This window comes from Anabrus simplex, chromosome 1 (genome assembly GCF_040414725.1).
Source record: "Anabrus simplex isolate iqAnaSimp1 chromosome 1, ASM4041472v1, whole genome shotgun sequence".
NCBI lineage: Eukaryota > Metazoa > Arthropoda > Insecta > Orthoptera > Tettigoniidae > Anabrus > Anabrus simplex.
In genome coordinates this window covers 455,278,963-455,293,183 of record NC_090265.1, presented here as the reverse complement: position 1 = coordinate 455,293,183, position 14,221 = coordinate 455,278,963, and the positions used below count along the sequence as shown (strand labels likewise).

Below are 14,221 nucleotides of genomic sequence, written 5' to 3'. Positions count from 1 at the left end.
GCGTGAACCACATCCAACAGAAGAAATGTTTGGTATTCACTTTTTTGTGCTTTTATTCACACAATATATTCCAATTTGTTCATATTTCCGTGTAATCCGAGATATTTGTAATACGAGGCAAGCAAGCACGAATTAGCTCGAATTACCGGGACTCTCCTGAAGTTGCAGCGAGCACTAGTCGCTTGTTTACAATCAGTACAATTGGGAATCTTACCATTTGACTTACCCGATGGTGGTGGTGGTTTTAAGGGGAAGTAGAACTATGCAACCATCTCCTATTAATAGTTACTAATCAGAAAGGCACAAGAAACAGGTATAATCCGTAGAAGAGTTGCAGGCATAAGGGAAGGGTCACAAAGAGCGTGGTAATGGAAGACCCCTAGGCCTCGCAAACTTAATAGTGGCATCAGTTGGTAAAAACGCAAGAGATGGCCAATGGAAGTCACAAGTAAGTGAAAATACTGCTAGACTCAGTAGGGTTCCATGGTTCCTAACCCCACACTCTGAAGTTCATAGCCCATCGAGTTCCTTTAGTAGCCTCTCACAATAGGTAGAGGATGCAGAGAGTATTCTTCACCCTCCAGCCAGGGGTGGCCGTACTTTATATGCTGCAATGCTGCAGCACATTGCTAATTTGAAAAATAAATTACTTTTAAAATATTATCTGCAATCAAATACAGTGCATAGAAAAAGACGTCAGCCAATGAATAGGGTATTATTCAACTTCCCTCACAACCAGATAACTAGCCGTGTGCTCCACGCCGGGTGGCTGTGCTGGGCTGTGCGATCAAAGCTCAGCGAGAATTTCTGAACAGAAAGCAGGAACTCTCTTTTGCGCATGCGTGCCCAACTTTTCCGATAGGCTGTGGAAACAACAGCCAAGACATGACAGCGATTCTTCGAGCACAGAGAGGCAGCACTAGTCACACTTGCATTACAACCGAAATGAGAACATGGCAGGTTCTTGACTCAGCGGTAGTATTTAAGAGGAGATCGCTCAAAGCAAACGGGAAAACAAAATACTGTAGAGCTGTTCCCGCCAGGTCTTTCAATACCAAAGAGGATACAATACTCCCAACTTGCCCATTCCATAGCCACATTTGTAAATCGATTAACTATAAAAACTGTACTTTTTATGTTGTCAAAATAAGGACATGAAATTGTGATTTTCTTAAATGTCTAATTTGTAAGTGTCACTGTGAAAACGTAAGTAATTTTGCGTTACGACGTGGATGTTTTTATTTCAATTATTTTGGTAACATTGGAAAGTTCTGTTTTTGCGCGCTCACGCTAAGTGTTTGAGTTCGTGAATATTTTGCCATTGCAGGTGTTTTTGCGTGTTGAATTATGTAGTTTTTATAGTTTTATTTTGAGGAATGTGTGTATGTGTTGGAGTTGTTTGCGTGTTTGTTCAGTGTTGAAAACTCAGTGGAGAGCCCCTTGAAAATCGCATACCGGTATGTTTCTAAATATATTTTTTTATTTTTTGGAGGGGGCATGGCTTACAACATACGACTGATTTTCTGCACCAGCCGCCACTGCATCCAACCAGAAGTGGGGGGTGGGGGGGGGGGGTTGAGCGTGACTTACCGTCGTAAATTATGAAGTGCTCGGCCGAAAGCACTTTAACTACGAAATGTTCGTATTGCCAATATAGTTCAAAATCAAATATCCATTTAAGATGAGACTTAATGTTATAGCTGACATGTTTGTGTGTGCTCCAGGATACGGTGTACGCCTGTCTTCTGCGGGAACACGTGGAGTTACAGCGAGTACATCGCTCGCTAGAAGCACGACTGAGACGAAGCGAGGCACGCGCACGCAAGTTGAAGGAGCTACGGAGAACGTGGACTGACCAACTCCAGCAGCTACAGGCAGAGACTCAGGAACTTAGGGAACTCAATGAGCTACTGGAGTTCCGCATCCTGGAACTGGAAGAAGGACACGACCAGAGGGTACGTCGATCTGTAAGTACAAACGTCCATGATTGGACATCTGTATATATGGTGTGTGCTAATCGCGAAGCATCTGAAGAAAGCTTGCTTTTGTAATCTTTGGTAGTTATATCACACAAAATTCATTCTCTTGGCTTTCGTACAATGCTTATTCCCATAAGATATAGGAACTGTGTATGAATTTACGAATTGCTGCATTAAATGAACTACTTTATATCCATTCATTTAATTTTGCTTTAGCTGTGTCCTCTAAGGAGCTTTGTGCTTGCATCATATGTATCATATATATATGTGTGTATTACTACGCCATGAAATTGGTAAAAGTGGACGCGTTTCTGCGGCATGTTCTTAACATTGCATTAGTCTTAGAAACTCAACTGATTCGGAGTGTAAATCTCGATCAACCGATTCTTGAATGATACAGACTTTTTTTTTTATAGATTACGACCCATAAATTGTGGGCCCTGAACTGAGGACAATTTCTTGATAGGTATGTAAAGAAAATATAGATTTGTGGTGAAGACCTGAAGTACAATAATTTGTATAGAGTAACAGTAGGGTAAATCTACACTCAGGATGGTGGCTATCTGTGCTGTTTCGAATTTCCGATGCTCTGGAGCTCCGTGATTTAAAATACAGTGGGCGCCCTCTTAACCAGCGTCCGGTTAATCAGCCGACCTGGTGGATAATGTTAATTCTGGTTTCCCCAGGGTCTGAGCGCCGTGCTATGTAGCTCCCACCCCGCAGCTCACGGATAAGATGCACCGTTGTTTCATATTGGATATGCCTTATGACTTACAATAACTAATATAATTCCTAGTAAGTTCGCTGATTTTATTCAGTGCAGTAGCAGGTGTACTATTTTAGTGATCGTAAAATGAGTGCCGGAAAAAGATCGAAAGTTTTAACAGCCCAATAAAATCAAGGAGAAAGGATCTGAGGAGGAACCGGACGCCTATCGTGGAACTCTCGAATGCGTACCTTCTAAAGTACTGGCTAAGTTCATGCTTAACCGCATTCTATCACAAGCCATGCCATACATGCCCACAGAACAGTATGGGTTCATAGATTAAAGGTGTCGATACTCACCATTATATGGGACGCAATAAACACAGGACATGTATACGCTGCCTTCGTAGATTATGCCAAAGCACTTGACAGAGTTAACAGAACCATATTGAAGAATGAACTCTTTGATGTCCTAGGACAAGAAAAAACCCATGTACAACTAACAGGGAATATATTGAGCTTCAACCTTCTAACTGCCAGCAATGGAGTGGGACAATCGGGGAGTTATTACTCAAGCAAATAGCGTTCAAGGAGATCCTTTAAGCCCAATGTTGTTCAACCTGCTTACTTAAGAAGTTATCCAAGCGGTTGCCTCGGAAGAGATCACAGTGCTACTATATGCGGATGATAATTTATGATCCTGTCAAAAAGCAAATTGATTTTACAAAGATGATTAGACAGGTATTTATGGTCACAAAAGAATGAAATAGAAATTAATACAAACAAAACAAAACAAAGATTATGAAATTTAGGCGTGTAGGGAACATATTAAAAACATATCCTCTCTTGCGGCAATGACCGCCTGGAGTTTTTTTTAACTCCTGTAAGTATTTCTGACTAACCTTACCAGGGAAAACTTTCACCAAGTATATAGAAGAAAGACGCACAGCTGCAGTTAAAGCAATCTTTGATATAAATAAAACTAAGAAACCAATGCTAGGAACAGCTTTGCTTCTCTTTTATATTAAGATAGTACCAATCGTCTGCTATTCAATTAGTAAGATATCGCTCTATCTCATGCCCGCAAACTTTAAGAGACTGGAGGCAGTTAAAGACGCATAAATGAGCCCTTTATCGAAAACAGCATTGACCCGACTTGTGTATCAGATGGTTGACACGGACTTCTTTATCAGGAAGCTTGTACAGATCAACACAAAATATAGCAGCATATGAATCTCACGTTCGAGAAGGGGACAGAAGAGCTGCGAGCATTGATCGGCACTTCTAACACCAGCTTCTAATTCAAGCGAAAGGAAGGAGCCTAACTTCGCAATGCGGCACGTGTTCACCAGGACTGCGGCTCATCGCTTCCAATACAGGATCTGTGGACGAAGAGGATTTCACCAGGCAATGTCTCATTGCTTCTACACTCTGTAGACAGCGATGTGAAGAGTGTAATACTATTCTGCCAAACAAGGACTAGTTCAGTGGCGTATTACGCAGACGACAGGAACTTACGTAAACATTATCTGTACAGTGTGTTTAATAAATCTTTTAAAAACAATACGTTAGAATGTTTAATAAATGAAGGTAAATTTGTATATCTGAATTAGAAGTTGGGGAAATTACGGTAAAAGATCGGCGGAGCAATTCACATCACACTATTGCCTGCCACAGCAACCAGAATGTATGCAGCAAGATACAACCCACATCGCGAGTAAGGTGTCACATTTCCTTGTGCAACTACGCTTTGGAGATCGCCTAAATTTCCCGTCGAAAAAAGCCCCCATACCTTTTCAACTTCTCGGATCTCACGCCCCCGGATACCCACATATTGGAAATGCTGAAGTAATCCGTCTTCCGGGCTCGTTACTCATCTAGGAATGTTTCTGTGTCCTTGCAAAAACTTGTGCTCCACATATTCGACACTCTACACGACCGTTATGAGAAATGCGTGAGACGTAATTATGCATTTTGAACATATACTGTACCGACGCAGTTACATAGGCCTACGTGTTGCCATCATCACTTTGCATGTTATAATGATGTATCTTAACCCTTCACGGGTGGCGGTAATTCATGGCCGTAGGCGGCGAAAAACTGAATAAAAAATAAGTTACATGGAAAATTTCGAAAAATTAACTAAAAACGATGAAACTATACCTAAATTAAGCACATACCTTGTTTAAAAGTGGGAACCCAAATTTGAAGTTGTCTGAAGATAAAATAAATATCGCCTTCCAATTTACTGAATGGAAGAATGGCACAAGGGACACTTCATGATATGATCTGACAATGATGAATTTTAAGTACACATTATTTGTCTAAATGTCTACTTATTAGTTATATTTCCTGAAACGGGGTCGGGGATGAGGTGAAATTAATTTATATCACGCGTTTATACGGTCGGATGCCCTTCCCGATTTCAAACTCATTTGAGGTGCTAATGAAGATGAAATCAATGCTGGTGAAAGAAATTGGGTAATTATCTGGAAAGAAACTGCTCTGGACTACGAATAAGAGCTGTCTTGACATTTGACTGGAATTGAACATGGGAAATCACAGAAAATAATTCTCAGGAAAGCAGACGGCGGGGATCGAACTCGTGCGTTTCTTGAATGCAGAGCCGTAGCTCGGCCACTCCGCTCGGTACGCATTAGTCCACTATTATGAAATAAATGTACAGAAAGCTATTTTCTATGACGTTTTGGTTTATTTTTTTGTCTTTGTTCGTCAAAAAGTGGAAAAATTAGCCCAAGCATACTCTCAGAAGTTGAACACACGCTCCGCACAAATAAATTATAGTGTTTCAGTATCGAAGTTTGACGGCAACATTAGCCCTTCATCAGTATTAGCAACGGGAGTAATAGCCGTAGTTCCGGGTCTGTAATTACTTACGTCAGAACCACTGTCACTGTCAGTGTCGCTTGTGTGGTTGTTGCTCTCAAAAGAGCTGGAAAAATAACTTTCGACTTCAAGAGTCACATACACTAAAATCCGACACTTCCTTGTATGTATCATCCAATATTGGCACTATATCGGCATCGCTAATCTCTTTCTGGGATGCCATTTCACCAGAAAAACGCGAAAATACGTAAGTATGTGTGTACGTTTAGTCCTCAGCCCAAGGGCTGGTTGGATCCTCAACAGCTCCGCCATCAGCTGTCACAGATGGCCTAGGCATCACTGAAGAGGTGTACTAGAGAAATGAGGAAATACCAGAAGACATAGTGCACTGTAAACAGTAGGTCCTGCCAGCAAAGGCAACGTACGTGCGTGAAAAAACTGCGTCACGCAACGTGTGTATTACGCAATTCGTACTACCAAGAGAAAAAGTATTGTAAGATACAGAGGTGATTTCCCTCATCGCTAGAGCTGAGGGAACAACTTCTACCATCTATGAGCGTATTTGTGTACAGTACCTCCTCGGCTGGTAAAGCCGCAAAATTCGAACGGAATATATACACATGTTTCCGCTCGCGAAGAGTTAATGTTCAGAGCATGTTTCTAGTTTCAGTAGTGTTTATTTTGCCGCATATTGTACTTTATACCTGACACTAGAGATGGGCACTATCGACTGAAAACCGCTATCGACTAGTCGGGCGATAGTCCCTTCGAACTATCGACTAAATAGTCGAATGTTTTCAGTCGAACAAAAGTATTCATTACTTCCTGTCGAGAAGACTGAACAGTCGAATGATTTCAGTCGAATAAAAGTATTCATATAACGCAACTAGTCAGTCCATGAAAAAAATTCGAATGTTTCCAGTCGAAACTCTCCGTATCAAAAGTGGAGAGCCGTACTTTTACGAATTCGCCTCATTTTAACGCAGTTTACCAATAATTAGAAATCACTTGTATAGACACGCATTAAAATCCGATTTACGCACTCGTTCGTACACGGGGCTAATAGATAGAGAGATGCCCTTAATACGAACCAACATCATACGAATGGCCTTTCTTGGTGCTAAATGGACAGTGAAACGTAAAAAGACGCCAATGAGGCTCTATTCCCGAACAATGTTAACAATAATAATATGTAAAACGCGTTGCTGTAGTACACGATCAAGATATACTGTAGATGAGAACAGCCAAACACAATACTACCGTATTTTCTAGATTATTATTATAGTTATTTAGATTATTATTATTATTATTATTATTATTATTATTATTATTATTATTATTATAGTTATACCATAGCGATACGCTATGGTTATACCATAGCGATACGCTATGGTTATACCTTATGTATGAATATGGCTTAACGTAATTAACATAAACAAATATGCAACGAAATAAAGAGCATATAAACGACAAGAGAAAATCGCCATATATCGTAGGTACATATGAAGTTAACATAATTATATATTACATATCCAAAGTGACCATGAACCGATAGTTCCATTCGCTTCCATGTCGCTGTGACTTGAGTGCGACTGAATTCAGTCGACTTGTTTTGTGCTGACTGGACAGTGGAACGTGGAGAGATGCGTGGCGGGAATGCGACTGAATTCAGTCGACTTGTTTTTTAAAGTAGTCGACTGTTCCGATAGTTTAAACTATTGACTAGTTCGATAGTTATCAGTCGATAGTGCCCATCTCTACTAGACACTATTTAAAATCGCTGACAATGAAATGATTCTTCATGGCTTTGAATTCTACAGAACATCAATTACGGGTCCAATATTAAAGTATGACTATAAATTGCTGTATTGGCCATTTATTTTAATACAGTCGGTTCAGTTATTTCGTAATCTGACCAAGGCTCTGGTCCCGAGCAGGCTGGATGAAAGGGAATCCATTTTACTGTATTTCTGCTATAGAATGAGGATTTTAACGATGACAGATTCATATAGCAGGACATTATTGTATTCGTTCTGGAAGAAGCATGTGTCTGATTCTCTGCTTGCATAATTGTTTTCCGACAGCGATCGATCCGCAGTCCTGTGCACGACACCAGAGACGTTTGTACCGACACGGAAGCTGAAGACGTGAGTGACTCTGGGGTGCTGTCTCTACCAACCAGTGAGGAGGTGGGGAGTGACTCCGACATGGGCGTACACGACCTTAAGATAGTAAGTATCTTTAGTTGAAAAGCGACATCCTCTTTGCTAGTACCTAACAAAATGTACAAGGTATTATGCCTAGTAGTAGTAGTAGTAGTAGTAGTAGGCCTAGGAGGAGGAGGCCTCTTCAACCATTGTTCCAAAAAGTGCCGAGGTGTCAGGATTTTAACAGGAAAAGAAGTCTTTGTAACGTACCAGTAAAACTGCCATCCCATATACAAGCACTCAAATGTCAACGAAGAACACTGGAATTCGATCCCTCGCATTTATTATTTTTTTGCTATTTGCTTTCCATCGCATCGATAAAATAGGTCTTATGGCGACGATAGGACAGGAAAGGCCTAGAAATGGGAAGGAAGCAGCGTTTGCCTGGTGTGAAAATGGAAAACCACAGAAAACCATCTTCAGGGCTGCCGACAGAGGGGTTCGAACCCACTATCTCCCAGATGCGACCTCACTGTTGCGCGCCCCTAACCGCACGGCCAACTCGCCCGGTCCTCGCATTTATGAGAAGTGGACAGCGTCCATGCCACTGATCTACGTAGTCGTCAGAGTTATTTCTGATTAAAAGGAGCCGCGGTGAGTAGCTCAGACGGTAGAAGTGCTGACCTTCTGAGACCAAAATGGCGGGTTCGATCCGTCGCAGTGCGATGGTGTTTGAAGTTACTCAAAGCAGTCTCGTATCAGTATCAGGCAAGGGCCAGAAACTGAATCCATTCTCACCGATCAGAAACTGATGGTTTCACTATGGAATCTAGAGTAAGTCACATACACACAATACCGAGCTCGATAGCTGTAGTCGCTTAAGTGCGGCCAGTATCCAGTAATCGGAAGATAGTGGGTTCGAACCCCACTGTCGGCAGCCCTGAAGATGGTTTTCCGTGGTTTCCCATTTTCCTTCCCAAACCTAGGCCTTTTCTATCCCATCGTCGCCATAAGACCTATCTGTGTCGGTGCGACGTAAAGCAAATAGCAAAAGAAAAAAAAACACACAATTGGCAAGTTTATTAACTGTAGCTTATTTAATATGGGAAGAGATCCTTAGTTTGTAGAGTAGCCAAATGGCAAATGCTATTGAAAGTACTATCTCATTTATAAGCAGGTAGACAAAATAAATTCAGTATGTCCGACGGAGGTTGTAGTTGTCCATACTGTTCGATTATTATATCTTAGCGGTTTGGTACAAGACATTAAGGAATTCTCCTCATTACTTCATACATAACACATTTGGTGATTCAGATTTTATAGTTGTGATCATTAACATCACCTCTAGAGCTTACCATCATTATCACCATTTTGTCAGATCTGAGGTTAAGAATGTGATACTCTATACTATCATAAAAATTAAGTCTGATAAAATATTAAATGCGAGAAACATACAAAACCATGCATTCTTTGAGCAACTATACCAGTGCTAACACTTGTCCGGGTGTGATTAAAAAAAAAAATTCCCCAAGCAAAAGTTCATGTTTTAATGGTACAATATCTTCAAATCGTTACGGTATTATCGAACTTTCTTTGTACATTCTCAGCTTTTCCATTTCTTATAATATTAACGTATAAAGATTCAGCACACAAACTCCTAGCTAGCTATAACGATAAAGAAAATTCCTCACTTCTTCAGACACAAGAGACTTGGCGGTTCATATTTTACAGTTGTGATCATTCACATCACATCCAGAGCTAATCATCATTATTGCCACTTGGTCAGATCTGAGGTTAAGAATGTGCTAGTCTCTGCTAGCAGGTGAACACATTCTTGGCAAAGGAAAAACAGTTGCCTGTGACACCTAGAAATCCTCCTTACGTTAAGAAAGCAAGAATGCATTGTATAAATTGTGTATAAATTACTAAATGTGCTACGCTTGGCGACGTCTTCCTGATAACTTCAGAATATGTCTCCTCCCAAGAATCGTAAGAGCAACTAAGTTATCTTATGAACCATCATCTTTGACAGATATTGTTTACGCGATTTTAAACATTAATACCAAGAAATAAAATGAGTTTGGTTTCTGCTAAGGGCAAAGCAAGAACTGGTCAACACTAGGTAAACTGGGAGCATTTAAGATTCCACCCTCAGTCACAAAACTGAACCCGACATCAAAGGGAAGCCTGCCAGCAACTAAGCCAGTATGCTAGGTCAATTAGTCAGGCATCTTCGACGCTATGCGCTTCCCCTGTTCCAGTTATCATACTTCGATTTATATGCTTCATCTAAGAGCCTTGACCCTCACTCAGATTATTGGCAAGTTTCTTTCTGTTGAATAGTCACCATAAAATGAGAGATCTATAAAATAGGAGAGTACTAGTAAATGGGCAAAGCGTATGAACGCAAGAGATTGTAGTTGTTCCTAACGTTTCATTACCGTATTGTTGGAACATCTTTGAGGTTGAACGTACGATATTACGGAAAATTTTTCATAACTTCTTGGTTGGTGATTCAGATAACTGATTTGTGATCATTCTAATCACATCTCGAGCTCATCATCACTATCACCAGTTAGTCAGATCTAAAGTTAAGAACGTCTTAATTTACAGGGCAAGTTTTTCTTCTCTAAAAAAAAGCATGATGGTCATTCTGGAGGTGGCAAATAAGATGAAACAGATATTTGATCAAATTCGTTAATGTCTTTGTACTAAAACTGCCTGCTGTTAAGACCACAATCATAGATCTAGGTGTGCATCTGATGATGCTAGGGCAAATCATAACAGATGCAAGCGGTCTAGTCTAGTAACCGTGGATGCAAGTTTAAGTAGTGGGTGTGTACGAGATATTTACGTATTGCAGTTTGCGGAGAGACTAAGCACACCTCGTATAAAGCTGAAACGGGCAACGCATACCCATCGGCATTCAAACAGTTCGGCAAACGTTTGATCTCTCGGCCATTTGCTTGCCCAACAGGGAGTAATTTATGACGACAGTGGGCTTTAAACTAGAAGTTTGCATTCCCCAACAGAATTCTTTACAGCTCTGTTAACACACCTCTTATTAAATAGAAGTCAGTCTCGTTTTAGCTCGGACGTATTTGTGAAGTGCATTGTTTTTCACTTAGCTTCATGTAATAATGTGAAGGCCATGGGAATCAAACCTGGAAATTAACGAACCAGAAGAACCTCAAATCTGCTAGTGCACACAAACGATCCTGAACCGAGCACGAGTAGCAGTGACACTCGAACGAATAGTACTGGTTCCGCGCTCATGGGTGATACCCAACCAAGTAGTAGTAGATCTGCTAAGGAAAGAAAGGAGACTAAAACTACGACTGATATATAATACATACGAATACGTTACGAAGAACAACGTAGGCAAGGATCATTATCATCATCCTCCCAGTCCATAATTCGTGATTGCACTTTTCCTTTCTTTACTGAAGGCGAAACACATATTAGCTGCATAAAAGTAATATTTGAGTAGGTTAACTTTGATATGAATTCAAGCATAATAATTTAGGGAGACCTGCTATTTGTATTTAATATAGCTCATGGCGGTCATTTAAGGCTATTTGAAAGTTCTTTGTCGAGTTTATTTGCCAGTTCTTTCTTTCTTTCTTTCTTTCTTTCTTTCTTTCTTTCTTTCTAACATCTGCGACCACTACACGGGTTATGCACGAAACAAAATATTCTGCGATATTGGTTTGTGTTGTGGTTTATGGTCGGATTTTTACATTCATATTGTCTTAAGAATAAATGAAATGCTAACGTGTTTAAATAATCGACGCCAAATATGATGACCTTGCTCTTGACAGCGCTCACTTGCCTTTTGAACGACACGCACCCCCTAGTGTGCAGAGGAAACAGACAGACTGACAACCCTCATTATCACTAGGGCGGGCCAAGTTTTGGGATCAGAAGCTGCCACAGTATTATACGTTCAGCGTCTGGATTATAATAGGGTCAACGGTGGTCGGACAGTAAAAACGTCACAGCAGTTGATCGAGTTGACTTCCGTCGGAACGCTAAAGGTAACGCACGACTATGCGAGTTCCCCTGCAATTTTGATAAACTATAATTACCGAAGAGTGGTAGTTTACTGGAGGATCTTTCTTGGCTTCTTATCCTCCTTATCGTCGTCCCAGTCACCTCCCAGCGTTCGCCGCAGAGAAGAGACTCTTGTATACCAACATCCAGCGTGAACAATTTATTTATCATTCTGGTAAAGAAGAAACCAGGGAGGAGAGTAATGGAGCAAGCCAAACGGGACCACTGCTTGAAAGCGGCAGCCATATTGTTCGGCAACAAGGCTGGCTGGGGAGCAGTTTGAGCTGGTTGCTAGTCATAAGTTTTTATTTACCCAGTAAGTTACCTGTGACCTAATGGAGCCCTTGTTTATCATTGGACTGTGTGTATGGTTGCAACAATAGGAATGACAGGATCAGAAAACACGCCATTGCTTTCCATCGGTAAGTTTTCTTCTCGTAGGCTAGTGCGTATCAAACGTAGACACGCTTGTTTGTTTTTGTTATGGAGAGAACGTCATTGTTTTAAAATGTGGATTGATGTAGATTCCTTAAGAACTCAGACTGTCGGGCCCTCAGGACGAAGGCAGTTAAGGTGAAGAACTCGACACCTGGTGTTCACAGCGTTATTTGTACGGAGCACTTTAGCCCTGACCAAGTGAATAATACATACTTATCCCGGCCGAGACAGAGACAGAATGCCTTCCCGAACGTATTCCCTGCCTACCCAAGTTACTGTACTTACAGCCATCAGCGCCTTAATAATAATAATAATAATAATGTTATTTGCTTTACGTCCCACTAAATACTGTTACAGTTTTCGGAGACGGCAAACTGCCGGAATTTAGTCCCGCAGGAGTTTTTACTTGCCAGTAAATCTATCGACACGAGGCTGACGTATTTGATCACCTTCAAATACCACCGGACTGAGCCAGGATCGAACCTGCCAAGTTGGGGTCAAGGCCAGTGCCTTAACCGTCTGAACCACTCAGCCTCTTGATGAAACGTACAACCTACATTTTACACCGCTTATCAGCACACCATTGTCAGATATCTAATACCTTCGTCGAGTTCTTTTTGCATTTGCTCACATCCTTCAACGCATTTTTAACCCTATACTGCATAACATTATCTGTGATTCCAGTTCATTACTCGAATTATATATACGTTAAAAAAAACAGATGCAGTAATACTTGCTTGCAGAGTCATTTGAACGGTTTTTTTGTTTTTTTTTTTTACAACATTCTTTACGTCGCACCGACAGAGGTAGGTCTTACGGCGACGAATGGATAGGAAATAGCTAGAAGTGGGAAGGAAGCGACCATAGCCTTAAGATACAGCCCCAGCATTTGCCAGGTGTAAAAATGGGAAACCACAGAAAACATCTTCAGGTCTGCCGACAGTGGGGTGATAGCTCTGTGACCCAAACCACGCAACCACTTGCTCGGTGCTCTTTCGAAAGTGACCCTACATACTCAGAATTCACGTTTCTTAAGATATTGCTTTTTAACGAACTACTCGCCATGGAACACAGTATAAAATATTCCTTAATGCGAGCTACTTTAAGAAACGGAGATCAAGTAACACGATGAAATAAGAAAATTAACTATAATACAATTGGTTTTATGTCGCACCAACACAGATAGGTATTTTGGTGAAAATGGGATAAGAAACTGCCAGGAGTGAGAAGGAAGCGGCCGTGGCCTTAAGGTACAGCCCCAGCATTTGCCTGGTGTGAAAATGGGAAACCATGGAAAACCATTTTCAGGGCTGCCGACAGTGGGGTTCGAACCCACTATCTCCCGGATGTGAGCCCACAGCTGCGCGCAAAGAATTGTAGTGAAAGGAATGCTCGATATGCCGAGTACAGTAACAGAATTCTCCTATAGTTTAGAGTAGAGGGAGAGAAATATTTAAGCCCAGTTCTCTTCTCAGTTATTATATAGCCGTACGGCATCCAGATGGAGTTTTCACACCTAGCTCTTCATGCAAGAGCCAGTAATGGAACCCACTCTCACCGATCAGAAACTGCTCGCTCAATATGGCACACGCACAGACACACACACACACACACACACACACAAAATTGGCAAGTTTATTTTTTTAATGGTAGCATATTTAATATGTAGAGTACCCAAAAGGCAAATGCTATTTAAAGTACTCTCTCATTAATAAGCAATTAGACAAAATAATTTCAGTATGTCCGACGGAGGTTGTAGTTGTCTATACTGTTCGATTATTAGATAATATCTTAGCGGTTTAGTACAAGACATTTTGCCTCATTAGGTCATATTACTTTATACATAACAGACTTGGTGATTCAGATTTTATAGTTGTGATCATTCACATCACATCTAGAGCTTATCATCATTATCACCACTTGGTCGGATCTATGGTAAAAATGTGATACTCTATACTATCATAAAAATTAAGTATGACAAAATATTAAATGCGAGAAACATACAAAACCATGCACTCTTTGAGCAACTATACCAGTGTAGGCCAACAGCCT

General features: G+C 40.8%; 2 protein-coding genes across 6 annotated transcripts in view; one reads left to right on the top strand and one right to left on the bottom strand.

Annotated features, from left to right (window-relative positions):
• Window positions 1-14,221, top strand: part of LOC136856944 (rootletin) — a 523,875-nt gene that overhangs the window by 471,772 nt on the left and 37,882 nt on the right. For 3 of the 4 annotated variants that reach the window (XM_067135229.2, XM_067135226.2, XM_067135227.2), the window contains exons 9-10: window positions 1,725-1,967; window positions 7,616-7,762. In XM_067135229.2, coding sequence (XP_066991330.2) covers window positions 1,725-1,967; window positions 7,616-7,762 — 390 coding nt within the window. The remainder of the gene's footprint in view (window positions 1-1,724; window positions 1,968-7,615; window positions 7,763-14,221) is intronic. The other variant, XM_067135228.2, reaches the window with a different exon arrangement.
• Window positions 1-14,221, bottom strand: part of LOC136872515 (ionotropic receptor 93a) — a 183,934-nt gene that overhangs the window by 162,723 nt on the left and 6,990 nt on the right. The gene's annotated exons all lie outside the window — the stretch shown is intronic.